Below are 27,354 nucleotides of genomic sequence, written 5' to 3'. Positions count from 1 at the left end.
TTACTGAGAGCGCGTGGCGTCTGAGGTCTAACGCCCTACTGAATTCTATGTAACGTGAGAGATAGCTCAGCTGTGTCGTCACAGAGTTGTACAACGAAATCTCCTCGCGGTGTCATCAGTGAGGGGCGTCTGATCGATGGAATCCTGCTGCTGACTTCCTTAATGATGTTGTTACCATAGCGATAGCACTGCTGTCTCAGAAACTACTGAAAACTGTTCGATCGAAGAATAGCTCTGCTGTATAGAAGGGCTTCCTGTCCGCTGTTCTTCCTAAATAATAATTGTTCTTTTGGCTTTTATTTTGATATTTGCATCCTGAAGGACTGCTGAGACTTTGAAGCAGCCTGCAGCGAACAGGAATTAATCTCTGTCCATCAGTCTCTCGGTCAGGTTTCTTGTCAAATAAAGCTGGCTAAGTCAAGCAAAACCAGCGGAGCCACCAAGTACTTAAGAGGCCTGTGTAATTGAATGCTCTTGGCTGACAAGTTCGAAAGACAATACCAAATCTGCTTTTCATCATTTCGAGATCGATACGCGGATTACTGATCATTACGGAAATATGACCTAATTTCAATTAGCGCGTTTAACGGCAACAACAATTGTGGGTTGAAGTGCAGTATGAAACAAGACGGTAATGTTTGTGACGTGTGGCCGTGAAAGGGAGTTGTGTGGAGAGAATGTGGAAAAGAGGGGAGAGAGGAGAGAAAAACAGTCAGAGAAAGGCGAGAGAGAGAGCGGTCAACTTGTATTGAAGTTGTCACCCTGGTAGATATGCATGTTACACGTGAGGCAGTCTCGCTGGCAGTGACCGAGCACGTGCGAGAGGAGGCAGCGAAGCGCCAAGTTTCCCAACGCAGCCTTCATTTTTGCAGGGTGGTGGTAAGGACCTGAGAAGAAAAGGGAACAAGACAAACACTTTATCTCTCAGCAGACATTTACAGTGATTCAGCAGACAAGTTGTATGTCAAAATATTGGGGGAAAAGTATCGATCTGCACATATCGACTTCAGAGTAACAAATGCCGCTGTATTCTCAAATTAAGGATACTTACGGAAGTCTAGAATTACTATTCTAACTCCACATCTATTTACCTTGCTAAATCAGTGCAGATCGGTATTGTGGGGTAAACAGATATGCAAGTTGATTTTCAAAACTCAATAATTTAGTACTATGCGGCTGATGCACAATCCCACTCAGAGCCACAGGAATTATGTGATTGTGCAGCCACTGCGTTTTCCGCATAGATTATGGCCACATAATCTATTATTTGCTGCATAATCTGGAAATTTTAACAACAATTTTTTGTTTATAGCTCAAGCGATTAAAAAGTTAATAAGGGAGAGTATAAAGGGAGTGGTGCGCGCGCAGCTGTCGCGTGGCGATAGTGAAAGTAATTGCGATCGGGATCAAGCGCGGCGAGCGATGCGCTTAATGAGCATGTGGAATGCCATATGTAGCCGGCGGTAGCATTTTTTTTAAGCCCTTACAAAAAGTCTCGCAAGACAAGCGCATGCGCTGGGTCAGGCGAGACCTAAAAATGACACTTGCCATTTTTAGGTCGAGGACTACCGGTCTGCCGAAAGGCAGAACTGGAAGTCGGAGATTTAATGACTTGGAGAAGAGGGGCTTGAACCAGCCCCTCTTCTCCCCTGTTCTCCATTGGCTGGCCTCGTAAATGCTGGCCAGCCACTGGAGAAGAGGTCAGTCACTCTGATTAGGCCCCGTCCTTTTCGGATCGGGGGCGTGTTTTTTGCGAGAAGTCTCAAGGAGGAGACAACAGCAAAACACGCCCCCGAATCCGAAAAGGACGCTGCGTTTCTCCGAGGCATTTCTGCTCTGCCTCGGAGAAAGGCGGTGCTGTCTTCCGGTGCCCTCGGCTTGTTTAATTCGGTATTTCTCTTAGCTGTTTAAAGGCTTGCATACGAATTTGATACAAGTCATGGTAAGCGAGGCCCGCACTGTTTGCTCCTGTTAGTGAGATTAATTGAGGGCTCGTCCTCTTGAGAAAGCAACAATTAGAAATCGGGCTCGTGCATGAATCGTAGTAACGATATTAACCCAGACTGGCTGAATGGCTGAATACACATGCAGAGCGAAGGGGTGAGATCTGTGGGGGCTAGAGGACGAGGTATACCAGGGGTTTCACTATTCTTGCCTGTTTACTTGAAAAAATGTGACGTCCGTAACCACTGTTGAAAGCAGGGATTCCATTCTATGGGAAGGCGGTCTGATCTCCAGAAAGCATCCAGTGCGGTTGGGTGAACGCGATACGCACCCTCGCCGCCAGGCCCATCTCGTGGAGGGCTGGTTGGTGGATACATCTGTTTCAGGGAGGATAGAATTAAATTCCTGTGGATCCTGGTCTCCTTAAAAGCCGGGGATATTGCTGCCGGGGCGAGATACAAACTCGCTTTCTGGGCTGCCTGGGGCAGTTGGGGACTTTGTTTAAAATACTTTTATTTAGGGCAGAATGCTGACGGTTTTGTGCCACATGATTGCACTGTGCCAGGAAGTGCTAATTCGGCACTAGCGAGCCCCTCTTCCACAGTCCGGTCAGCCCGCGGCTGCGCTGAAGCAGCGAGGTTGGGAGGGGGTACCTCCATGGCAGAGCGTCTGCCCCCTGGATTCTAATTGTGTCTTTGAGTTGGCGGGATATGTCGGGCCGCCGAGAGGCGCCCTCTCTCTCCCAGAGCGAACCTCACATGGTAGACGTGGGACTGCTTCCGCGCTGTTGACGTGCAACTGCTGCCACGGGACTCGCATTTGTGCATGTCTTACTTGTGCTTCCAGTGCAAATCCTTTGTATGTAATCGCATATGAGAGATACTCGGCCTAAAAGCACCATGCAGACACATGCAGGCATTGCAATGCAAATCAATGCGCACGGTCACCACATTTCTGCTGTCTGCGCTCTAGCCCACCCTGCAAACATCTGTGTGTGGCGTGCACTAGTGAATCTTTTAACCTCTTTTTATAATTTTTTTTCCATTAAAAAATTATTAAATTATGTATTACATGCAACCTGCAACGACGGTACGACGGTTGATACTCCTACAGACCTGACTAGCCAAGAGCATTAGTTCATGGCAGGCGCGCAACACCCATTGGACTCACAGGGCTTCAGCCCCCCCCCCCCCCCCCGTCGTGTGTGGCAGCCCGGGATGAGACCGCTTCCCGGGCAGACACAAAGCCGCGCCCGAGCACTTCACAGGTCTTTAAAAGACCATTTACATGTTAATGAGGCTTCACTGTTGTTTCACCCCTTCTAAGAGCCCCTGCAGCTCCACTCTGCCTATTTTCAGCCCCCCCACCCCCGAAATCAGCGCCACTCTGCTGACTGTTTAAGATTCAGCCCCCCCCCCGGAATTTTTGCTTAGCCCCCCCCGAAATTTGGCTCTAGTTGCGCCTCTGGTTCATGGAGACGTTATAATACACATACCACGGGTATAGCACTCCTTGAATAGCAGCGCTCCACTTCTGTAGCAATCCAGGCGCCCCTGCTTCTTTGTAAGATTTATGGAAGTAGTAAAACATTTTTACACAGTTCGGAAGCTCAGGTTGAACAATAAAAGTGAAGCTGATAGAACAGTTATCTTTAGGCTTGAAGGAAATGTTCTCTTTAATATTACATTTTCTTATCACCCTGCCAGCCCCGTGCAGATAGTAACTGTTCTCATGTGCGTCGCTGATTATTTTTCAATATGTTCTGTCGTCTGAAATCTGCTGCAGTCTTTACAGTTTTTCAATCTCAGGTCTTCTCCATCAACAGACCAGTTCATTTTGTTGTCTAAAGACACTTTGTATACACAGCGCCTTTATAGGGTTAGAGAAGTAGACTTAAAACGTTTTAATGCCACGCCCCCTAGTGGGAAAAAAAACAGCAGCACCCCCTCAACATTTTCGCAATTATTCTATTTAACTAGCAATGTTTAAACAATGTAGTTAAGTTATGTTACCGTTTTAAAAATGCAATCAAATACATGATTGCCAAACCTAGTATTCTGGTCAAGCGGGCCTTACTAGCGTGTAAACGTATCCACCGTGTGATTATTGGGGGTGGGGGTTTTGAAGAATTTTTGGAATCACTTTCCTTGCAGAAATTGGGTGGATATTTTGTCCCTCATCAGTACAAGGAAGGGTAGAGGTGTGACATTGCTAGTTCCAGGGGCCTAGTTATCAATAGTGCACAATTTGCAAGTCAAAACACACGGGCCCAGAGGACTGAGGGGCCCACTGCAGGTCAGTTATAGTATTTTTCTTTTTTTAACTTCCAAACTAGGGCACTGGAGGCCCATTTCCCTATTTTGCATTAGGGGCGATGGCACCCTTGCTTCGCTACTGTTCGGCCTTGCCCCTAGGGCATAGACTCAGGGTTTCAGCTCTCAATGCCTTCCAACCTACCAGTTTTTCTCCCTACTTTTGAAATGCCTTAAGCAAATTATGATAGATTTTTTTTAAATGACAGATATTTCTGAGAGTTTTATTCCCTATGTGTTTTATGGGTTATCAACATTTTACAGTTTTTAAGAGTACGACACATCCTGTCGTCTATATAGATATTAGATGTGGGACCCAACCTGGTCCAGGATCGGATGCAGCCTCTGCGAGCATTGGACATAGTGTTTACTCTGGGGGCCCTCACTACCAAAGGTAACCTTAACTGAATCCTCGCTTAGGCACAGTTTCATGTAGGAAACATCAAACGTGACCAAGCGGGTCTAATTATGGGAGATGTGATGGAAGGTGGAGCAGTTTTCATTCATTAGTGTGCCAAGGGTACAGATTCATAATAGAGTTAAACAATTCTGGACTGTATCAAATTTGCATTTTTCTGAAAGGTCACCCCCAGATTTGTTGCCTCTCTGTGCACTTTGACCGCTGCTAACTAGTTATATAGTGTCCTTGCATCCCAATTAAAACATGTGCTGTACATTGAAACTCTTTATTTTGCCTATGTAACTTACCTATAAGTCCATTGTAAATGGTACCTAAAGTGTATCTGGGGCATGGAAAGTTCAACGTCATACATGGGCTGCAGTGTATTTTCACACCACCCACATAAGTGACTTAACATATTTCGGCCAGCAGTGCCACTGTTCGCTGCCTATGCTGCAGTTTAAATGCACTGCAGTACACTCAGAGTGATAAAGATACTTGTCATTTCCAAGGTAGAAAACTATTACTATATAGTTTTTCAGGTCAAACAAATAGCTTTCAGCCCCAGTAATGTGTTTGATAAATCAGGGTGGACAATGAGGACTTATTTAGGGTGGCAATGATTCCAGGTTCTGTCTGCGAGGACGGAGGGCATGGAGGAGGGAGTGGCTCTCATGTTAATGGGAGGCATGCATGGAATTGTTTTGGCCACCTTGAGGCTGTTACTTAAAGAACTAAATGCAGGTAAAAACCATTTATACCTAAATGCACTGCAGTGACACATGACAAACTGCCTTTGCTATGTGGAAAAAAGCTATTTTTATATATAACCATAAATCACCCGTAAAGTGTGCCTAGTTAGCCCATAGATCAGGGTGCTAATATATAATAAAATTAGGGTACACCACCTATTGGGGTTAGTGTGCCCTCACAGTTAAATAAAAGTCAAGTGCTGTTTAAGTCAGTTGGCTGAACTTCACTTTTCTCGTATAGGTTTGAGTCGGATCAAACTCTTTTTTTCCCATCTCCACTGAGGAACGGGCAAAACAGTAGTTTTCTGATTATTTTTACAATCTGACTTAATGATGAAATCAAATTTTAGATAACTTAAGCAGAAAATTACCTTTATAAAAAAATTAGTTAAGGCTGCCTGAGCCAGAATTGATTTAAAACCAGTTCTGCCACCTTCAGTGCTGAATACAAATCCTTGGCTGGGAGACTTAACCACCCTGACTCACAGAGCATTGGCTTGCTCTTGGGCCAAAGAAAGGCCAGTGGGTGTTAAATGCGGATGCTGCGCTTTGCCATGCCTATCACTCTCCTGTACCGGTTACTAAGAGGAATCGCATCTGGTCCAAACTTAATATTGAGGAGTTAAAGGATGCTCCTGAAGTCTCATACGCAAGTCTATCATAATCATCACAGTACAAAGAACCACGCGTCTACACAGCACGCAGTGCTTCCATAGGGAAAAGCATACCTGTCATCTGAATGTCAACATGTGTATTCTGGGGAAAAATAGCATTAACTCCAGTAACAGTCCCAGTCGGCTAAGAATAAGGGCTGATTATAAAGGGCCCATCCAGCAGTGAATCCTGCACTACACACATAAATCCCCACGCGTACGAGGACCTGCTCAAGAACTTGCTATGTGAATTGTAAATAACAATGCCGTTTCTTTAAATGTTTTAATAACAAAAACATAAACAAAAATAATGTCATGAGCAATGCCAATAGCTCTAACTTTACCAATGCCGAGACCATTGCATTGTAAATGCTTGTTTAAAACTGGTGTGTATCGTCTTGAGTTGTGTTTTCATTTATTAATCATTGTGTGTATTTGTAATTGTCTTACACTCCTCTGTGTTAAACCTAAGGCTGCTCGACCATACTACCCCCAACAGAGCACTTTTGGATTGCATAGTGTAGGAAGCTGGCACTGTATATACTGCACTAAAGTCTGGTATAGTGTGCACAGAATCCAGTGGATTCCCAAAGGCTCACGGAGGTAAAGTAGATAATACCTTACTCTCATTTATGGTAGTGTGGTTGAGCAGTCAGGCTTATCAGAGGGTAGTGTTAAGCATTTGTTGTACACACTCAGGCAAGAAATGATGTCACACACTCGGACTGAATCCAGACCAAATTTTTGTTTAAAAAGTTATTTTGTTGTTTCATTTCTAGAACCAAGATTTACTTAGTAGCAGGTAAGTTAAACTCTTCATACAATGTTACATTTCAAAATACAGTGGGCACTAGTTTTGTAGGAACATTCAGATTACTTTTGCAGTTGAGAAAACGGTTGGTAAACTGTTCAGAAACATGTGACATTACTTTTAGATTACTTTCAAATTACTTCGAGATTACTTTTTTAGTTTGGCATGAAACACACTCCTACTCAGTTTAAGCAAAAACAGGACATTGATAAACAGGTAAACTCTTGTGAAGGCACTAAATTACTTTTTGTTGCAGTACAAGACAGTTAAACAGAAGAATTTTAAGAGAAACCCCACCATTCAGTCCTATGGAGAAAACGAAGTGTTAAGTTTCCAGGTAAGTAAACGATTTTAGGATTTGAGTTTTGGGGTTGTAGAACCACGTTTCCCCAAAGTTCAGATTGGCACTCAAGGAGCAGCACTAGGGTGGCTGGGTGCAGAGTGCAGGGCGCCAATGTTAGCCAATAGAGCTAGCAGGCATCTTGGTTGTGGGCTGCTCACAGGCAGGCCACTCAGTCTCGGGACTGGAGCTCCTGGGCTAAGGTAAGCACAAAGGGGGCCCCAGGTTGGCACCAAGTCCACACCACCAGCAGCGCAGGGGCCGCCGGGTGCAGTGTGGTCAGGAGGTGACGGGAGCTCAATGCTTTCCCATAGAGAATGTTGGTTGCAGAAAAGGACTGCAGGTTGGAGCTAGAAGACTCAATGAAGGTAAACGACTGGAGGATGAAATTAAAGAGTTGCTGGACACTGTCGGTAGGGCACCTCAGGACTCAGGGGTTGCACGTGTAGGGCTACCTTTTGTGTCGGTTTCTTCTCACTGGTTCCTGTTGCTGTCGGCGGGACCCTTCAGAATGAGGCTGAAGGTATCGAGTAGAAGGTCAGTAGAGCTTGTCCAATGCTAGATACCAGGTCAGTATCGCTGGGGTGTTGGGCCACTCTGACTTGGGCCATGGACATGGATTGCAGAGTGGTGAGGACTCGCAGATCCGGCTGGATCTGGAGTCCGCTCTTGAGTTGGTGCTGGACAAGTCCGTTATCCATGGGAGATCAGAGGTCTTTAGGAAGGCAGGGCAGGTCCCCGGAGTATTAGAGGCTGCTGGCTGCAGGACCCGCCGGTTTCAGCTAGCAGGGGTTTCAGAGCAGGAGACAGGCTGGTAGGGCTGGAGCCAAAGCAGTTGTCGTCTTCCTCTTCTGCAGCATGGCGTTTCGGTCCCCTTTCCTCTTGTGACGTTGACTCTGAAGAGGGGTGTTACAGGGGTGGGCGTTGGGACCAATGGGTCCCTTTCCTGGAGTGTCTACACCACCTAGAATGCCACTCTCCAGTGGGAGGGGGGCATAGACCTCTTCCTGATTGGATGGGTTCTCCCATCTCCAAGATAGTGGGGACTGAGAGGTGGCCTTCACTTCGCCTCCCCACCCGAGCGGTGGGGTTGGCAAAGGTGGGCACACCTCCCTTCTTGGTTAGGTTTCCTGCCTCTTTTTGTGCCCAAACTCTGGGTCAGAAGCGGTGAGAGCCAGTTGCTGATAGCAGCAAAAGGATCGGGGCAGCTAACAAAGGTGGCAGGCCTTTGAAGCCCTCTCTTTGAGGACCTCTGCTCATCCTGGGGGAGGAGGCATGTCTGCCCACGATGTGCTTTGTTTCCAGACCCAGAGAGCGGAGGGCTGTCTACCCAGGGGTCCATAAACCTGTCTGGTGGTGGTAGATGGCTGAGAGCCAGTTGGGAACCTCACCAGAGTTGCTCGTTTTTCAGGGGGCATCTCTAAGATGCCCTCTGAGTGCATTTTTCATTAAATTCCACACTGGTATCAGTGTGGGTTTAATATGCTGGGAAGCTTAATTCCAAACTTCCCTGACTTCAGTAAAGCCATCATGGAGCTGTCGAGTTTGTATTGACAAACTCCCAGCTCATGCCTTCAAAATGGCTTTGCTGCTCGTACATTGCCTGTGAATGGCACAGACACTGTAGGGGCATATTGCTCTTGCAGCTATGCCCTCACCTGGGTACGGTGCAACCTGCCATTCGGGCTGTAAGGCCTGCTATAGGAGTGACTTACCCATGCCACGGGCAGTGTTGGTGGCAGCGGCAGGGGAACCGGGCGTCCACACGATGTTAAGGATGGTGATAAGTGCCCCAAGAGCCAGGTAGGTGCTGCTCTGCGCTCAAATCACGCTTGTCTGCTTCTGAACGTTGTCCCCAACAAGCAAAAAGGTCAAAGAGTCGTAATGGAAAAAGCCACAGTAGTCCGCCAGAATCCAAAGAGCATGGTCATGCAGAACAGCAAGTAGGTCAAGGAACCGTAACAAGAGACGACAGAGGTGAGGGGTGGGAAACATGCACAGTTCACACGTGTGAGGCAGTTAAGAGCCAGTGCGACGCAGCTGCCAGGCAGCTTCCTTCCTAGGTTCTTCCTCAGGCTACCTACCTGCCTACAGGCTACAAGGCCTTCTGAGGGGGTGGCTTACATATAACGCATGCAATGACTTTGGCATGGCACACAGTGTGCCATGTCTTGTTTTCACTCATGGTTTGCACCTTGACACGCAGTCTGCAATGTCAGTCTGCATGCAATTTGTATTGGGGTCCCTTAGGCTGGCATAATACATGCTGCAGCACTTATGGACCTCTATAGTACCCCATGCCCTAGGTACCACGGGTACCACTTACTAAGGACTTACAAGGGTGATAGTGTGTGCCAACTGTCTGACTATTAGACTATTTTCCCTTGTTTTACGGAAATAACACTCTTGTGAGGGCAGGTTAGCAGGATCCCAGTGCACATCAGTCGAAAAACAGTACTAGTGGCAAAAAGTGCTGTTGACTATGACAAAAAGGGGCACTTTCCTACAACTCCTACTCATCACCCTGTAATGGGCCAGACGGATATTGTATTCAGAGCTTCTAGAAATGTCCAGAGGACAAATCATACCAATCAGAGCAACACAGGACATGCTAACAATGCAAAATGGAAGAGTGTGCCCCCAAGAGCCAGCCACACTTGGCCTATCGACGTGAGTCTCGAGCACTTCGGATTTTGGTTCAGCTTCTCTCTTCCCCCAGGACAATGGAGGTCTGAAAGAGGCTAGAAAGGCAAGCACTAGGAATCACGAAAATCTAGAGACCAGGAGAGAGCACGGCTCGGTGCTAACATACCTCTACAACTAATGGACAGAGGTCTGACCTACACATCACTAAAGCGCCATTTGGCCTTCATAGTCAAAAGCACCAGAGCAACGAAAGGGAGCAGCCTCTGCACAATGCCGGTGGTGAAAAGAGTCCTGGAAGGATCAAAGAGGTTGGCGGCACCAATTCCAATGTGGAACCTGGACTTGGTACTCATACAGCTGATGACAGAAATTTGAGCCCATGCACTAGACGGAGCTGACTTTCTTAACCTTAAAAACGACATTCCTAATAGCCATCATATTGCTTTTCATAGTCAGCGAGCTAAAGTGATCACCATCCAGGAGCCATGCCTCCAAATCCACAAGGATAAAGCTGTTGTATGAGCAAACCCTCAATTTCTACCAAAGGTAGTCTTGAAATTTCACTTCTATCAAAGCATCCAACTATCTGCTTTTTTTTCAGGATCCCAAGTCTTAGGCCGAAAGGGCACTACATACCTTGGACGTGCGAAGAGCACTCATGTACTACCTACTTGATACAAACACAATTTGAAAAGGGAACCAATTCTTTGTCTTCTTCACCAGGTCAAGCAGAGTTATGCCGGTAATGAAGGGAACAATTGTACGAGTGATAGTGAAAACTATCCAAACCTGCTACCCACAAGCAGGATCAACTTTGCCCTCACATTCCAGGGCACAATCAAACCGAAAGAAGGCTGCAGCCCTAGCATTCCTGGCAAACGCACCCATTAGCGACAACTGCATGGTTGCAAAATGGTCATCCACACATACCTTCACGAAACGCTGCTGTGTAGATATCGAGACAAAGAAAGAAGCACAAGTAGGACAGAGGGTGCTACAATACCCGTTTACCAATTCAACCACATTTTAAACCATCCTTCCCAAGTAGCCAAACACTGCTCCATAATGTGATGCACAGCATATGAATCCAGAGAGGATTCTTGCTGTAAAACGAAATGGTAACTTGCCAGTAGGAGTAGTTTTGCAGCCTGAAGTGTTTTCGGGAATCACATGCACCCACCCGCCTCTCCGGAAATGGGGGAAAGCAAACGGGCAAAGTGAACAACACTTCCAAGCGAGGAAGGTGCCAACTAGCAGAAGAGAAAAAAGAATGTGATGATGGTGACCATGCACAGGAACCTCTGGGGTGCCGTCTGATGTCACACAGGTGATGGACTTACCACCAAGCGTTGGTTGACGATGTCCACATACAAAAAGGAAGACAAGATATGATTCCGGACCAAACCAGTAGATGGTGGAATAAATGCACATCATGCGAATCCAGAAAACTCTTCAGGCTGCATAACTTACTCCTAGTGGTGAGTAACCATTTCATTTGGATGTGTAGTAATATGTAAAACCATAGAACCTTAAGAATGTGTTTGCTTTTTCAGAGGACTTAAGTCCTATTCCTCTTTGAAGGGTCAGCAGTGGCTGAACACTGATATCATTGAGTGCTATTTGTGATGTCATGCTGCATGCGAGTTTCTAGACCCCCCCCCCCCCCCACCATAACCATGTAGAGTAAGGTTTGAGTGCTCAACGTCTCTCTCTAGGAGAGTGAAGTGCCCAAAGGGGGAGTACCTTTGTTCTCATCTAAAGTGCAACAGTATTGTGGTGAGGGACACTTAGTGTTAATCAACAGTACCTATGCAGCACAAGCCTAAGTTACCACAGACTGCTCCAGCGCTGCAAGAAAATGACTCGCAGCAATACAAGCAGAATAGGCACCGTATGACTAGGTTCATGGAGTGTTGAATGTCACCTTGGTATGGCTGTGCTCCGGGGCAGTGTCGCAACAATCCCTGACAGCCTTCTCACACCATTGTCGTCCTGAGGTCCCTTACTTTTCTGTACATACTAGAAAGTGGCTGCTGATTTCCTCCTTTCATGGTAATGTTTTTTCTTCTTTTTAGAGATCTGGTGAGTCTGAAGTAGTGGATGAAAAAGGCTCAATCTCCTCTGGATCCCTGTCTGCAACCAGTGCTCCAGTCTTTCAGGATGTCCTCATGCAGTTCCTGGACACTCAGGCTCCAGTGCTTAGTAAGTCATCAAGGAAACACTCCCTACATAAAATGTTACACATGTAGCTTATAGTAGTATATATTATAGTTAACTTGGGGCCAGTAGTAGGCATAAATAAATGTAAGCGACCACAAACAACTTCTGTTGTGATAATTGGTGGAAGCTTGGCATTGGATATAAGGTGGTGCGATTGACCAACGTTTAGTAGATTGGTGCTGGCCTTTGGTTAATTGTGTTTTACAAATTGAGACCCGACATTTCTCCTGCAGTGAGTCTTCAATAAGTTAATATTGTCTGAGTATGTCCTTTCCTTGTTGAGAGAATTTTTATTGCAAATAAATGAAAAGCTGTTTTAGAAACCCTCAACATTTTAGTGAAGCAAATGCGATCACACATTCGCCTGCCTGCTACTTTGTGTAGACAGACATGATGGCATCTCTTCCAGAGGAGGAACACCTGCTGCAGAACTGGTTTTCCAGAAGGTGTGACTCATTATCCGGAGTTCACGGAGGGGTGTTCTCGGAGCTCCTCTTGAGGGAAGAAGGATTTTGCCATCTTGGTTTAGGGTAGAAAGGGGCATGCTGGGAAAGTTTAGTGACCAAACCCCCAGAAAGTGATGTCATTTGGAAAGTGTTGACCCATGGAAAAGGTAACCCCCTTGGCTAGTAAGTCCTCTCCTCCCACGAACATGACAACAGTGTAAAAGTGGCACCCCAGAGACACAGTCCTCAGCTACTGGACTGGATGACGGACAGAAGAAGGCTGCCCTGCTGCTCCCTGGATCTAGCACAGAGGCTGCTCAGTGGCAGGACTGTGCCTGTGTGAGAAAGTGGCTCTGTATATACTGTTCCTTAATAGGTACAGGGTGTACAGAGTCCACAGTCCCCCAGGCTTTGACAGAGGTTTAAGTTAGATATAACCTCACTCTCTAAAGTGGTAGCTTGGTCGAGCAGTAAGGCAGTATCAGAGGACAGTGTAAAGCATTTGTTGTACACACTCAGTCAGCAAATGGTCTCACACACTCAAGAACTGAACTCTAGGCCAGTGGTTCCCAAACTGGGGTCCGTGGACCCCCAGGGGTCCTTGACACATTCCTAGGGGGTCCGCAGGCAGCAGTTTTAAAAGCACTGCAAAGTTTCTTTTATAAACAGCAGTTTTGGAGCAGCAATAAAAGTGTCAAGCTAAATCTAATCTAGAGATTAATGTACCTGCTGTAGAGACATTGGGGTTTTGTCCAGTGGCAGCTTTGACTCATCTTAGGAAGTGCTGATGGTTGATATGCCTGCTGCAAAGAATGTCCACCACGCATTTTTTTTTAAAACAGTATTTTGTTTTGTGCATAACTCAGTGGGTTCCTGCTTTTGCCACAGAGATTCTTTTGTTATGGTGCAGTTCACAAGTTTCAATCGTAGTCTAGCACAGTGAGCTATGAACTGCCATCAAGGAGCTGCTTGCAAACTGCAAGGTACAAGTTAGTAGGTCATGCTTTTTCCCCGTCTTTCATTATCCAGATGCTACTAGAAAGGTTTGTTTGGGTAGAAATAAATCCTTATTATTAAAGTCAATGCTAACCCCTGTGTTATGTTCTGAATCCTAAGTTTGTGCTTCTCCAGACCAAGCACTCATAAAAAATGCCTACCAGTATGGATGACAAGTGAATCCTACACCTTTAGTCCCCTTTGCCTTATGTAACATTTTCTAGTCACTGATTTACTCACATATGATTGTCTCTGTATGTGTGTGATGTAAAGTGCTTTGACAGCCTACAGTGATGTGAGAGGTGCTATAAAACAAATTAAATACATATGACAGTGGGGCTAGGAGAGATGAGAGGCACTGTTGGAGGGTAGTAGTGAGGAAATTACTGAAGATTGTCAATCTTTGAAGATTGGCAAAAGATTGTTGTATACTGGTGCATACTAAGGTCATTGTTTATTATGCTTTAATAGTGAATACAATTTATTATATAATGAAAAATGTGTTGTAAAATACACCCTTTCCCCCCAATTTTTCTGTTGGTAAAAATGACCCTTTGCAGAGGTCAGGCTCACTCGCTGCACTTGGTGTGCACTGTACGGGGACTGGTCTGACATTTGCCAGAGCAGCTTTAGGTGTCCAGTCCAGCCTTGGAATGAGCAGGAGCCTCTGGCTGTGAAATAAAACCAAACAATGAAAAGTTAACCGTGAGATGCAGCACCAACCTTCCCATTAGGATTTTTCAATTTTTGTGAAAATTTGTAATATAAAAATACTAAAATCTTTAGTAATTCAAGTCGTCTTTGTTTGATGTGCACACGTGTGAGTTTTTTTCCCTTTGAATTACAGTTTTAATGTTTGCGATTTAAATCCCCCAAATTGCTTGGGGGTCCCCGGCTTCCAGTAGTGACTCAATGGGGGTCCTCGGGAGTGAAAAGTTTGGGAACCACTGCTCTAGGCCAATGGTTTATATATAAAAAAAATATATGCTTGTTTTATTTTAGAACCAACACTTGGATTTAAAATATACTTTCTCAGAATGAGATGTTTTATATAAATACTTTTGCAATATGCAATTGACTTTTGTAAACAGTTACAAGTGGTTGCAATAGGCAACTCTATTTTAAACACAACAATGCATTGAGCTCAATGGAAATTTCAAGTTATTTGCAACAGATTACTTTTAGAATTCCAGGACTGGATCCTAGATTCAGTCCTGGGTCAGTACTTAGAATCAAGTGATGAAAGTCGACTTAATTACTGTAATGATTTTGAAACAATATTTAGCTATTTTAAAAGTTGACACTTAGAAAATATTTCAAAGAAAACAGTCAATGATTCCCTACGGAAGAAAATTCAAGTTGCAGGTACAGTATGTTCTCGTTACTTTTGTAATCTGGTACTGGGTGCCTAGACTCAGTACTGGGACCTTTATCCAAAACTATTAAGTAATTACGTTTTCAGATATTATACGATTTTTAAAGAATATTTAAAGATTGCAGAAATGGACACTTAGAAGAAATTTCACAGAAAAACAGTCAATGATTTCCTATGGAAGAAAATTGGGTTACGGGTAAGTACAGTTGTGTTTTTCAGAGTCAGTGCTGGGCACCAAGATCCAGCACTGGGAGCTCACCTAAGAGCAGGTGAGTAATTTCGTTTTCGTTACTCGGCTGATCTTTGGGTAATATTTTAAGATTTGAAAAGTCCACACTTAGAAGAAATTTCAGGAAAAAGAAAGTCAATGTTACCCTATGAGGAAAATAGAGTTTGCGGCTTAAAGGTAAGTACTCGACTGGCAGAGTTGAGGTTCTGGGCATAGACTCAGGGGTCCCCCAGGGTCAGGTAGGTACAGTTGGTTCACCCTCAGCGACTCTAGGGCGGCCGGGTGCAGAGAGAGTTAGGCCCAATGTTATCCTATGAGGGATAGGGGGGGCCTTGGTTGGTGGGTGCTGACTGGCAAACCACGCGGCTGTGGGAGCTGGGTTCCTGGTCACTTACTCAGGGCAAGTGGGGAAGTAGGTAGGTGTAGAGTTTTCACTGCCAGGACCACTCGGGCGGCTGGGTGCAGGGTGCTTTTGAGCCTTCGGGCGCTCAATTGATTTCAATGGGAAATCTCTTGTTTAGAAAAAGACTGCAAGCTCGGGGACGAGGATTCTTCAGGTGCCACCACCACTTCGAGAGGTAAGTTGGGTAGTTGGAGGATAGGTAGGTACCCCGAGATTGGGCACAGGGGGCCGTGGGGCGCCGCGTGCAGGGGTGCCTTTTGGTGTCGGGAAATCTTACCCTCTGTTGATTGCGGTAGCGGGGCACCTTGTTCTGATGCTGCAGGCTTCTTCAGGAGTGTCGAGGGAGGTCCTTGGGTGCCGGACTTGGGGTCACAGTCGCCGTGGGGTCTTCCTCGTGGTCTTTGTTCACTCCGGCACTGGCCAGGCTTGGCTGGTGCAGAGTGTGCTGGGTTCGCAGTTCCGGGCTGCTGCCAGGGATTAGAGGTAGGTTTTGAGTAGAGCCTCTACTCATGGGCGTCCCAGGGGCTTGGAGCCAAAAGGTAGCCAGGTCCTCCAGGGTTTGTGAAGTTGCTGGCCCCAAGAGATGCCGGGTTGGAGCAGGAGCAGGTTCGAGGGTCGACAGGCCGGTAGGGCAGGGGCCAAAGCAGTTGGTGTCTTCCTCTTTTTAGCAGCTGCAGGGCAGGTCTTCTTTCTTCTTGCTCTTCTTTGTAGTTTGGAATCTGGAATCTGCGGAAGGAAGGTTCAGGGTGCCCCTAAATACTAGATTTAGGGGCGTTACAGGTAGGTGAAGGGCAGGGACCAATGGGTCCCTGTCCTGGGGTGGGTACACCCCCTATCCTGCCTCTCTCCTGTGGGAGAGGGGCAGTAGCCTAGTCCTGATAGGGTAGGGCTTCCCATCTTCAAGATGGCGAGAGCCCGGAGATGTGCTTCACCTCGCCTCCCCCACCTGAGGGATGGGGTTGGCAGGCTGGCACATCCCCTGTCCTTATTTGGGGTTTCCGGACAAAGCTTCCCGCCAGAGTGGGGGGTTGCAGTGGCCTGGGGAAGCTCAGAGGCGGCATGCCTTTGAAGCTTCCCCCTGCCCATCCTGGGGGAGGAGATTTAGCACCTCGCCCAGGATGTGCACTGTTGCAGGCCCAGGAGAGAAGGGGCTCTCCTACCCAGCGGTCCAGCAACATGTCTGCTGTGTGGCAGCCTAGGCAGCCTCAGAGCAGACGTGGATTGTAGGTTAGGTTTAAGGGGGCATCTCTCAGATGCCCTCTAGAGTGCTTGGTACATTAAATCCCACACTGGCATCAGTGTGGGTTTAACGTGCTGAGAAGTTTGATACCAAACTTCTCAGTCTTCAGTGTTGCCATTATGGTGCTGTGGAGTTTGTGTTTGAGGAGCTCTCAGCACCATGTACTCTTAAATGGCAGGAATGGACCTGGGTACTGTAGGGGCACAGGGCTCCTGCGCCCACACCATTGGCATAAGGCACCCAGCTAGAGGGGTGGCTGATGTATGCCATGGCAGTGTAGGTGATGGGCATGGCACACAGGGATGTGTGTCATGTCGACTTTGTTTTTGTCTTGCACCCAAACACTCAGCCTGCAAAGTGTGTGTGTGTGTGGTGTGTGTGTGTGTGTGTGTGGTGGTGTGGGTGTGTGTGGGTGTGTGTGGTGGTGTGTGTGTAAGTAAGGGTGTGTGTGTGTAAGTAAGGGTGTGTGTGTGTGTAAGTAAGGGTGTGTGTGTGTGTAAGTAAGGAAGGGTGTGTGTGTAAGGGTGTGTGTGTGTGTGTAAGGGTGTGTGTGTGTGTGTAAGGGTGTGTGTGTGTGTGTAAGTGTGTGTGTGTGTGTGTAAGTGTGTGTGTGTGTAAGTGTGTGTGTGTGTAAGTGTGTGTGTGTGTAAGTGTGTGTGTGTGTGTGTGTAAGTGTGTGTGTGTGTGTAAGTGTGTGTGTGTGTGTGTGTGTAAGTGTGTGTGTGTGTAAGGGTGTGTGTGTGTAAGGGTGTGTGTGTGTAAGGGTGTGTGTGTGTAAGGGTGTGTGTGTGTAAGGGTGTGTGTGTGTAAGGGTGTGTGTGTGTAAGGGTGTGTGTGTGTGTGTGTGTGTAAGGGTGTGTGTGTGTGTGTGTGTGTGTAAGGGTGTGTGTGTGTGTGTGTGTAAGGGTGTGTGTGTGTGTGTGTGTAAGGGTGTGTGTGTGTGTGTGTGTAAGGGTGTGTGTGTGTGTGTAAGGGTGTGTGTGTGTGTGTAAGGGTGTGTGTGTGTGTAAGGGTGTGTGTGTGTGTGTAAGGGTGTGTGTGTGTGTGTAAGGGTGTGTGTGTGTAAGGGTGTGTGTAAGGGTGTGTGTAAGGGTGTGTGTGTGTGTAAGGGTGTGTGTGTGTAAGGGTGTGTGTGTGTAAGGGTGTGTGTGTGTGTAAGGGTGTGTGTGTGTGTAAGGGTGTGTGCGTGTGTAAGGGTGTGGTTGCGTGTGTGTGGGTGCGTGTGTGTGGGTGTGGTTGCGTGTGTGTAAGGGTGTGTGTGTGTGTGTGTAAGGGTGTGTGTGTGTGTGTAAGTGTGTGTGTGTGTAAGGGTGTGTGTGTGTGTAAGGGTGTGTGTGTGTGTGTAAGGGTGTGTGTGTGTGTGTAAGTGTGTGTGTGTAAGGGTGTGTGTAAGGGTGTGTGTAAGGGTGTGTGAGTGTGTGTGTGTAAGGGTGTGTGAGTGTGTGTGTGTAAGGGTGTGTGAGTGTGTGTGTGTAAGGGTGTGTGAGTGTGTGTGTGTAAGGGTGTGTGTGTGTGTGTAAGGGTGGGTGTGTGTGTAAGGGTGTGTGTGTGTGTGTGTAAGGGGGTGTGCGTGTGTAAGGGGGTGTGCGTGTGTAAGGGGGTGTGCGTGTGTAAGGGGGTGTGCGTGTGGGTGTGCGTGTGGGTGTAAGGGTGTGTGTGTGTGTGTGGGTGTAAGGGTGTGTGTGTGGGTGTGTGTGTAAGGGTGTGTGTGTGTGTGTAAGGGTGTGTGTGTGTGTGTAAGGGTGTGTGTGTGGGTGTAAGGGTGTGTGTGTGTGTGGGTGTGTTGGAAAGGCGTTCGCCGGAGGGGGGTTCGATGCCCGTCTTGCCCACCCCTTTGACCCACCTCTCCCACATAGGCCGAACTAGGCGCGCACACCCTGATATACACTACGAACAGAGTGACACCACACGTATTCTTTGTAGGACGATAGGTCTTTTTTATCGATGATTTTCAAGGTATCTTTATGATCCAAGATGCAAGTAGTACAGCAGTGGCACGAAGTACCACAAATCGGTCGTGGGGAATGGGGGTAGCGGGACAGTCTTTCAAGATAGTGTCTCTACGAAATACCCTGCGGATAGCTCACAATCCTCGAGCTGGAGGGTGTCGATTCTCTGGGCGATCTCTTACCGAGTCGTCCTCAAGGGGAGCGCCGCGAGTCTCTCAGCAGGCACAGGTGGTCGGAGTTCGGGAGCCGCGATTCCGTCAGCAGGGCTCAGATGGTTCAATAGCTGGGGGCCGCGAGTCACTCAGCAGGCCCAGGTGGTTCAGTGCTCGGGAGCCGCGACCTCGTCAGCAGGGCTCAGATGGTTCGATAGCAAGAGGCCGCGAGTCACTCAGCAGGCCCAGGTGGTTCCGTGCTCGGGAGCCGCGACAGCGTCAGCAGGCTCGGATGGTTCCAGGTCTTCTCTGCCTTCGTTTCTCCGGCACCCCTTGTTATACTCCGCTTGCTCTTTGAAGTCCGGGGTCCTCGCAGAGGGGGGACTGGGGTGACGGAGGGGGTTCGGCGGGATTTCCTGCCGCTCACTTCTTTGGTCTTTTCAGGTAGGTCTGGGAGGGACCCCAGACGCTCGGCAGGGGAGGCGCCTGCTCCCCAGGGGCCTGGTGGCCGATCAAGCCTTCCCGGGGAAGGCGACCCGAGGTGTGACTGGGCTGGCGCCTTTGGGTCTGGCTCGAGGGTTCCCGCTCCCTCGGTCGGACATGCGTGGTAGAGTGTCGAGTCTGTCAGGGCTCTGGCCGGCCCTCGGATCTGAGTGGCTGGGGCGGCCGGAGTCGGAGATGTCGTGTCTTGAGGGTGGTTGCAGGTTGGCTGGATGATTGGGAGGGCAACGCCGTGAGGCCGGTCTCACACGCGTCCCCCCCAGCTGAAAGGCGTGGAGAACTACCCATCCACTGGGGGATTCTCCTCGCCGAAGCGGAAGAACCGGGACAGGCTGTCGGCGTTGGCATGATCCGCCCCGGGGCGATGTTCGACAGTGAAATCCATCCCTTGGAGAGAGATGGACCATCGTAGTAGCTTGGGGTTCTCCCCCCTCATCTGCATTAGCCACCGCAAGGGCCGGTGGTCCGTCTGTACTCTGAAATGGGTTCCGAACAAGTAGGGCCGTAGTTTCTTGAGGGCCCAGACTACGGCAAAGGTCTCTCGTTCTATAGTACTCCAACGCTGCTCTCGCGGCAGCAGCCTTCGGCTGATGAAGGCTATGGGCTGATCGATGCCCTTGTCGTCGAACTGCGAGAGGACGGCCCCCGATGCTGTGTTCGGAGGCGTCGGTCTGGACCACAAACTCTTGGGAGTAGTCGGGGGCCTTAAGTACGGGGGCGGTGCACATGGCGGTTTTCAAGGCGTCGAACGCCTGCTGGCACGGGGTGGTCCACTGCACCTTCTTCAGAAGCTTTTTGGAGGTCAACTCCGTGAGGGGCCCCGCGATACTACCATAGTTTTTAATGAACCTCCGGTAGTACCCTGTAAGGCCCAGGAAGGCCCGGACCTCCGTCTGCGTGGTGGGGGGCTCCCAGGACTTGATGGCGTCGATCTTCGGTTGGAGGGGGGCGACCTGGCCGCTGCCCACCTGATGCCCCAGGTAGACCACGGAGCCTTGCCCGAGCTGGCATTTGCTGGCTTTCACTGTTAGGCCGGCTTGGCGCAGGGCCATGAGTACTTGTCGGAGGTGCTGGAGATGCTCGTGCCATTGAGAGCTGAATACGGCGATGTCGTCAAGGTATGCTGCGCTGAACTCCTCGAGCGCGGCCAGGACCTTGTTCACCAACCGTTGGAATGTGGCTGGGGCGTTCTTTATCCCGAACGGCATGACCCTGAAGCGGAAGTGGCCATCTGGTGTGGAGAAGGCAGAGCGTTCTTTCGCTCCCTCCGTGAGAGCAATCTGCCAGTACCCGCAGGTCAGGTCAAAAGTGCTGAGGAACCGGGCGGCCCCCAAGCGGTCGATGAGCTCGTCGGCGCGGGGGATAGGGTGAGCGTCTGCCCGGGTGACCGCATTGAGCCCCCGGTAGTCCACACAGAATCTTAGTTCGGGGGCGACCCCCGGGGAAGCCGCCTTCGGGACCAGGACCACCGGGCTGGCCCAGGGGCTGTCGGAGGGTTCGATTACTCCAAGGGTGAGCATCTTCTGTACCTCGGTCTTGATGCAGGTGCGGACCCGGTCAGGCACCCGGTAGGCTCGGTGTCTCACAGGCGGGCTGTTGCCGGTGTCCACATCGTGGACACACCAGTCGGTGACCCTTGGAATGAGGGAGAAGAGGTCTGCGAATTGTCTGAGCAGCTGGCGGCAGTCGTCGGACTGTTGGGGCGTGAGGGTGGTTGAAAGTCTTACTCCCTCCACGGAGCCATCCAGGTCTTTAGCGCACAGGGGGTCAGGCAGGGGTTCGGTGTCTTCTTCCGCCCCATCATCGGTGGCCAGTAGCAAACTTAATTCCGTTCTCACAAAGTGGGGCTTGAGACGGTTCACGTGGAGGACCCGGAGGGGGTTCCGGGGGGACTGTACATCGACCAGGTACGTGACTTGGCTCTTCTGCTCGATCACCTTGAAGGGACCAGTCCATTTGTCTTGTAGGGCGCAGGGCTTCACCGGGGCCATGACCCAAACCTGCTGGCCCGGCTGGAACTCGACCAGGGTTGCGTTCTGGTCATACCAGCGCTTCATTTCTTCTTGGCTGGCCTCGAGGTTAGCCTCTGCGAGTTCTCTGAACTTCCTCGTCTGATTGCGGAGCGCCAGGATGTAGCGGAACACATCAGGGGGTGTCCCCCGGGGGCTTGTCTCCCAGCCCTCTTTGACCAGGCTCAGGGGCCCTCGGACGGGATGTCCGTATAGCAGTCCGAAAGGGCTGAACCCCAGAGACTTTTGGGGAACTTCTCGGTATGCGAACAGGAGGCAAGGGAGGAGGACGTCCCATTTCCGGCGCAGGGGCTCTTCGAGGCCCAGGATCATTCCCTTTAGGGTACGGTTGAAGCGTTCCACTAGGCCGTTGCCCTGGGGGTGGTAGGGGGTCGTGAACTTATACGTGACTCCGCACTGCTGCCACAGGGACTTCATGTAGCGGGATATGAAGTTAGTGCCGCGATCACTCACAACCTCGCGGGGAAATCCGACACGGGAGAAGAGCCCCATGAGAGCTCGGCCCACCACGGGAGCCGTCACGGTGCGGAGGGGGATGGCCTCGGGGTAGCGGGTGGCATGGTCCACCAGGACAGGGATGAACCTGTGGCCCTGGGCGGTCTTCGGATCCAGGGGTCCCACGATGACGATGTCGACCCGCTCGAACGGGGTACTCACAACGGGAAACGGTTGTAAGGGAGCTTTGCGTTTTCCGCCACTCTTCCCACTGCCCTGGCACGTGAGGCAGGATTTGCAGTGTACTTCTACATTCGCTCGCATCTTGGGCCAATAGAAGTGGGTAACCAATCGCTGATATGTCTTGTCTTGGCCTAAGTGTCCTGCCAAGGGTACATCGTGAGCCAGGCCCAGGAGGAAGCTCCGGAAACGCAGGGGTACCACCAGTACCCGGGCTACGCCTAGCTCTGGGGAGTTTTGCTCACTGTATAGGAGGCCATTGTCCCAATAGATCCAATGGGTTCCGGTTCGGTCACCGGCAGCCTGGGCTTCGGCTTGTTGTCTGAGTCCCACGAGGGAGGGGCAAATGGCCTGTTCCTGGCAGAATTCTTCCCGGGAGGGCCCCCCCTCACAGCGCCACTGGCCCATCTCGGGCAGTTCTCCGAGCTCAGTCAGGGCCTCCGGGGCGGAAGGTTCTGGCCCTTCTCCCGGGTTAGTGTCCTCTTCTCCCTCCAAAGGAGGGTTGTCCGCTTCTGGTAGAGTGTCCCGGCTCTCGGGGACAGTGTTCGGTAGGAGGGCCTCACTGCCCTCGGAGAGAGGCAATCGCGCGGTCATGGAGCGCGTGGTGGCGCAGACCCATTCTGGTAGGCCCATCATCTCCAGACGGGCTCTTCGTTCTACTTGCCCCCACGGGGAACTCTCCAGGTCGTTGCCCAGGAGGCAGTCTACGGGCTGTGATGTCCGGACCGCTACCTTCAGTTCTCCGGAGACCCCTCCCCACTCGAAGGGCACCAGCGCCATCTGGCAGAGGCTCTCAGAATTGTCGGAGGATACGACTGGACAGAGGGCACCGGTTAGGATCTGGTCTTCGGAAATTAGGCTGCGGTGGACCGCGGTGACACTCGCCCCGGTGTCGCGGAGGCCCTCGACTCGGTGGCCGTTGATGGTCACTTGCTGTCAGTATTTCTTTGTGTTGGCGGGCAAGGGTGTCCCGGGGACCATTTCTCGATCACCAAGGGAGACCAGGGCCATGGCCGCCGGTTCCCATTCTTCGGAGTCCTCCATCTCTTCCCCCAGAGCTACGGAGGCCATCTGCCGGGCCGGGGGGTTGGTCGTTGTGGTTCGCTGATACTGGGGACACTGGGGGTCATTGGCGTAGTGCCCGGGCCGTTGGCAGCGGAAGCAGGTGATCCTAGCTCGTGGACCTAGCCGTCCTGCGACTCCGGTGCTTGCTGGAGACGGGGCTGAACCCGCCGCTGGTGGGCTGCTGGGGGGGCTGGTTGAGGACCCCCCGGGGAAGTCTCTTGGTCGGCCGTGGTTCCCTCCGCCCCTCTGGCGGGGGGGGCCTTGATTGTGGCGGCAGTAGTCCCCCACGGGGCCTCGGGTGGCCCGGGTATTCACCCAACGATCAGCCTCAGCGGCCAGCTTCCGAGGGTCGGTGAGTTTGCTGTCCAGGAGATGCTGGCGCAGTTCTACAAAGCAGTTGGCCGCTAAATGTTCCCAGGCAATCAGATCAAACAGTTCTTCGAAGGTGGAGACCTTGCTGCCCTTGATCCACCCGTCCAAGGCTCGGCTGTAAAAGTTCACGTATTCTACCCACGTGGTGCCCGGTATCTTCTTACAATCTCGGAACCGTTGTCGGTACATTTCGGGGGTGAGTCCATACCGGCCCACGAGGGCTTCCTTCATGTGGCTGTAGGAGTTCATGACCGTGGAGGGCAGATCTAGCAGGGTGTCTCTTCCTTCGCTTAAGAACCGGCCCCATAGGCCAGCCCCCCAATCCTTCTGCGGGACTCGGTGAGAGGTCATGGCGACTTCATAGGCCTTAAACCACTGCTGGATATCGTCGTTCTTGTAATACTCTTTTACCACATCCTTGGGGATGTGGACTTTGGTTTCCCCGGTGGGAGCGGGTGGTGGATTCCTGGGGGGCTGTGACTTTTCGTTTTTAGCCCGCCACTCGATCTCCTTCAGGCTGCGTTCATGTTCTAGCTGGAGCTTCTTTTCGTCGTGCTCTCTTTGGCGTCTCTTCTCTTCGAGTTCCCCTTGTAGCCGTAACTGCTCGACGGCCAACTTCTTCTCTGCTAGTTTTAGTTCTCCCTCGATTTTTAGTTTTGCCAGTTCAAGTTCGTGGTTGCGGCTTCTCTCTCGGTCCTCTAGCTCCTCGGGGGACAGGTTCCCCTCTGGCCCGTTGTTTCTCGCCGGGATGCTTTGTGGTTCATGGGCAGAGTCTTCTTCCGTTTGGGTCGGGGGCGCCCCCGTCTCGACCCAGGTTTTCAATACTTTCTGGAAGTCTTCCTTTGTGCTTAATCCGGTGGTAGCGATGCCAAGGTCTTTGCAAAACTGTTTTAATTCTCTATGCGTGTAATAGTCCAATTGATCCTCTCGGAACGGTGAGCTTATTTCGGTACCTGCGGCACCCAGGGAGGTTTCTCCTTCCATCTCTGTTTGGTAGTGTGTCAGTCGTTTACTGCACGCTCTCTTTCGGTGTCGGCTCGGATCCCGTCGTCTGCCACCAAATGTTGGAAAGGCGTTCGCCGGAGGGGGGTTCGATGCCCGTCTTGCCCACCCCTTTGACCCACCTCTCCCACGTAGGCCGAACTAGGCGCGCACACCCTGTTATACACTACGAACAGAGTGACACCACACGTATTCTTTGTAGGACGATAGGTCTTTTTTATCGATGATTTTCAAGGGATCTTTATGATCCAAGATGCAAGTAGTACAGCAGTGGCACGAAGTACCACAAATCGGTCGTGGGGAATGGGGGTAGCGGGACAGTCTTTCAAGATAGTGTCTCTGCGAAATACCCTGCGGATAGCTCACAATCCTCGAGCTGGAGGGTGTCGATTCTCTGGGCGATCTCTTACCGAGTCGTCCTCAAGGGGAGCGCCGCGAGTCTCTCAGCAGGCACAGGTGGTCGGAGTTCGGGAGCCGCGATTCCGTCAGCAGGGCTCAGATGGTTCGATAGCAAGAGGCCGCGAGTCACTCAGCAGGCCCAGGTGGTTCAGTGCTCGGGAGCCGCGACCTCGTCAGCAGGGCTCAGATGGTTCGATAGCAAGAGGCCGCGAGTCACTCAGCAGGCCCAGGTGGTTCCGTGCTCGGGAGCCGTGACCTCGTCAGCAGGGCTCAGATGGTTCGATAGCAAGAGGCCGCGAGTCACTCAGCAGGCCCAGGTGACTTCAGTGTTCAGGAGCCGCGACAGCGTCCGCAGGCTCGGATGGTTCCAGGTCTTCTCTGCCTTCGTTTCTCCGGCACCCCTTGTTATACTCCGCTTGCTCTTTGAAGTCCGGGGTCCTCGCAGAGGGGGGACTGGGGTGACGGAGGGGGTTCGGCGGGATTTCCTGCTGCTCACTTCTTTGGTCTTTTCAGGTGGGTCTGGGAGGGACCCCAGGCGCTCAGCAGGGGAGGCGCCTGCTCCCCAGGGGCCTGGTGGCCGATCGAGCCTTCCCGGGGAAGGCGACCCGAGGTGTGACTGGGCTGGCGCCTTTGGGTCTGGCTCGAGGGTTCCTGCTCCCTCGGTCGGACATGCGTGGTAGAGTGTCGAGTCTGTCAGGGCTCTGGCCGGCCCTCGGATCTGGGTGGCTGGGGCGGCCGGAGTCGGAGATGTCGTGGCTTGAGGGTGGTTGCAGGTTGGCTGGATGATTGGGAGGGCAACGCCGTGAGGCCGGTCTCACACGGTGTGTGTGTGTGTGTGTGTGTGTGTGTGTGTGTGTGGGTAAGGGTGTGGGTAAGGGTGTGGGTAAGGGTGTGTGTGTGTGTGTGTGTGTGTGTGTAAGGGTGTGTGTGTGTGTGTAAGGGTGTGTGTGTGTAAGGGTGTGTGTGTGTGTGTGTGTGTGTGTGTAAGGGTGTGTGTGTGTGTGTGTGTGTGTGTAAGGGTGTGTGTGTGTGTGTGTAAGGGTGTGTGTGTGTGTGTGTGTGTGTAAGGGTGTGTGTGTGTGTGTAAGGGTGTGTGTGTGTGTGTGTGTGTGTAAGGGTGTGTGTGTGTGTGTGTAAGGGTGTGTGTGTGTGTGTGTGTGTGTGTGTGTAAGGGTGTGTGTGTGTGTGTGTGTAAGGGTGGGTGTGTGTGTGTGTGTGTGTGTGTGTGTGTGTGTAAGGGTGGGTGTGTGTGTGTGTGTGTAAGGGTGTGTGTGTGTGTGTAAGGGTGTGTGTGTGTGTGTGTGTGTGTGTGTAAGGGTGGGTGGGTGTGTGTGTGTAAGGGTGGGTGTGTGTGTGTGTGTAAGGGTGGGTGTGTGTGTGTGTGTGTGTGGGTGGGTGTGTGTGTAAGGGTGGGTGGGTGTGTGTGTGTGTAAGGGTGGGTGGGTGTGTGTGTGTGTAAGGGTGGGTGGGTGTGTGTGTGTGTAAGGGTGGGTGGGTGTGTGTGTGTGTGTGTAAGGGTGGGTGGGTGTGTGTGTGTGTAAGGGTGGGTGTGTGTGTGTGTGTGTGTAAGGGTGGGTGTGTGTGTGTAAGGGTGGGTGTGTGTGTGTGTAAGGGTGGGTGTGTGTGTGTGTGTAAGGGTGGGTGTGTGTAAGGGTACAGGGCCTCTAAGGGTGGCACAATGAGTGCTGCAGCCCTTAGAGGCCTTCTTTGGTCACAAGGCCCTGGGTACCCAGGGTACCATTTACCAGGGGCTGACATGTGGTCAGGGTTTGCCAATTTGGGTTTTGTTTGTTTTAGGGAAGGAACATAGGCCCTGGGCACCTGATTGGCAGGAGTCCAGGGCACACTCAGTCAAAGTACATTCAGCAATTCAGCAAAAAGTGGGGGCATACCATGCAAGAAAGATGGCACTTTCTCACAGCGAGGTGAAGCACACTCAGTCCCTGCCATCTTGCAGATGGGGGGACCCAGCCAACCAGGCTGAAGCATATGCTCCCCCCCCCCCCCCCCCCACTGGAGGGTGGTATAATGGGGGTGTACCCACCCCAGGGAAGGGACCCATTGGTCTCAACCTTTTACCTACCTGTAACGCCCCTAAATCTAGTATTTATCCCTGAACCTTGCTTCCTCAGACAAGAAACCAGAAGAAGAAAAGAAGGACCAAACTGCCGTGCTGAAGCTAACAAGAAGGACGCCCACTGACTTTGCCCCAGCCCTACCGGCCTGTTTCCACCTCGAACCTGCTCCAGCAAAATCCCGGTGTGTCCTGCAGCCAGCAACCTCGAGAAACCCTGAGAACCCGCCTGCCTTCCATTCCTATGACGGTCTCCCATGAACACCTGATTTGTTCATCAAGACTCCAGCTCCGCAAGGATCCGCGGGTCTGCATCACTCTGCACCTGACGCCCACGGCCGAGTTCAAGTGGCCCAACACCACGAGGA

At 50.8% G+C, this 27,354-nt stretch overlaps 1 protein-coding gene across 7 annotated transcripts in view; it reads left to right on the top strand.

Annotated features, from left to right (window-relative positions):
* MED12 (mediator complex subunit 12) overlaps positions 1-27,354 on the top strand; it is a 956,599-nt gene that overhangs the window by 200,158 nt on the left and 729,087 nt on the right. For all 7 annotated transcript variants that reach the window (XM_085608424.1, XM_085608427.1, XM_085608421.1 and 4 more), the window contains one exon: positions 11,934-12,060. In XM_085608424.1, the coding sequence (XP_085464550.1) occupies positions 11,934-12,060 (127 nt within the window). The remainder of the gene's footprint in view (positions 1-11,933; positions 12,061-27,354) is intronic.

The sequence above is a fragment of the Triturus cristatus genome, chromosome 5_2 (genome assembly GCF_964204655.1).
Source record: "Triturus cristatus chromosome 5_2, aTriCri1.1, whole genome shotgun sequence".
In the NCBI taxonomy this organism is placed as follows: domain Eukaryota; kingdom Metazoa; phylum Chordata; class Amphibia; order Caudata; family Salamandridae; genus Triturus; species Triturus cristatus.
The sequence above is the reverse complement of the archived record's forward strand: the minus strand, read 5'-3'. Positions and strand labels throughout refer to the sequence as shown.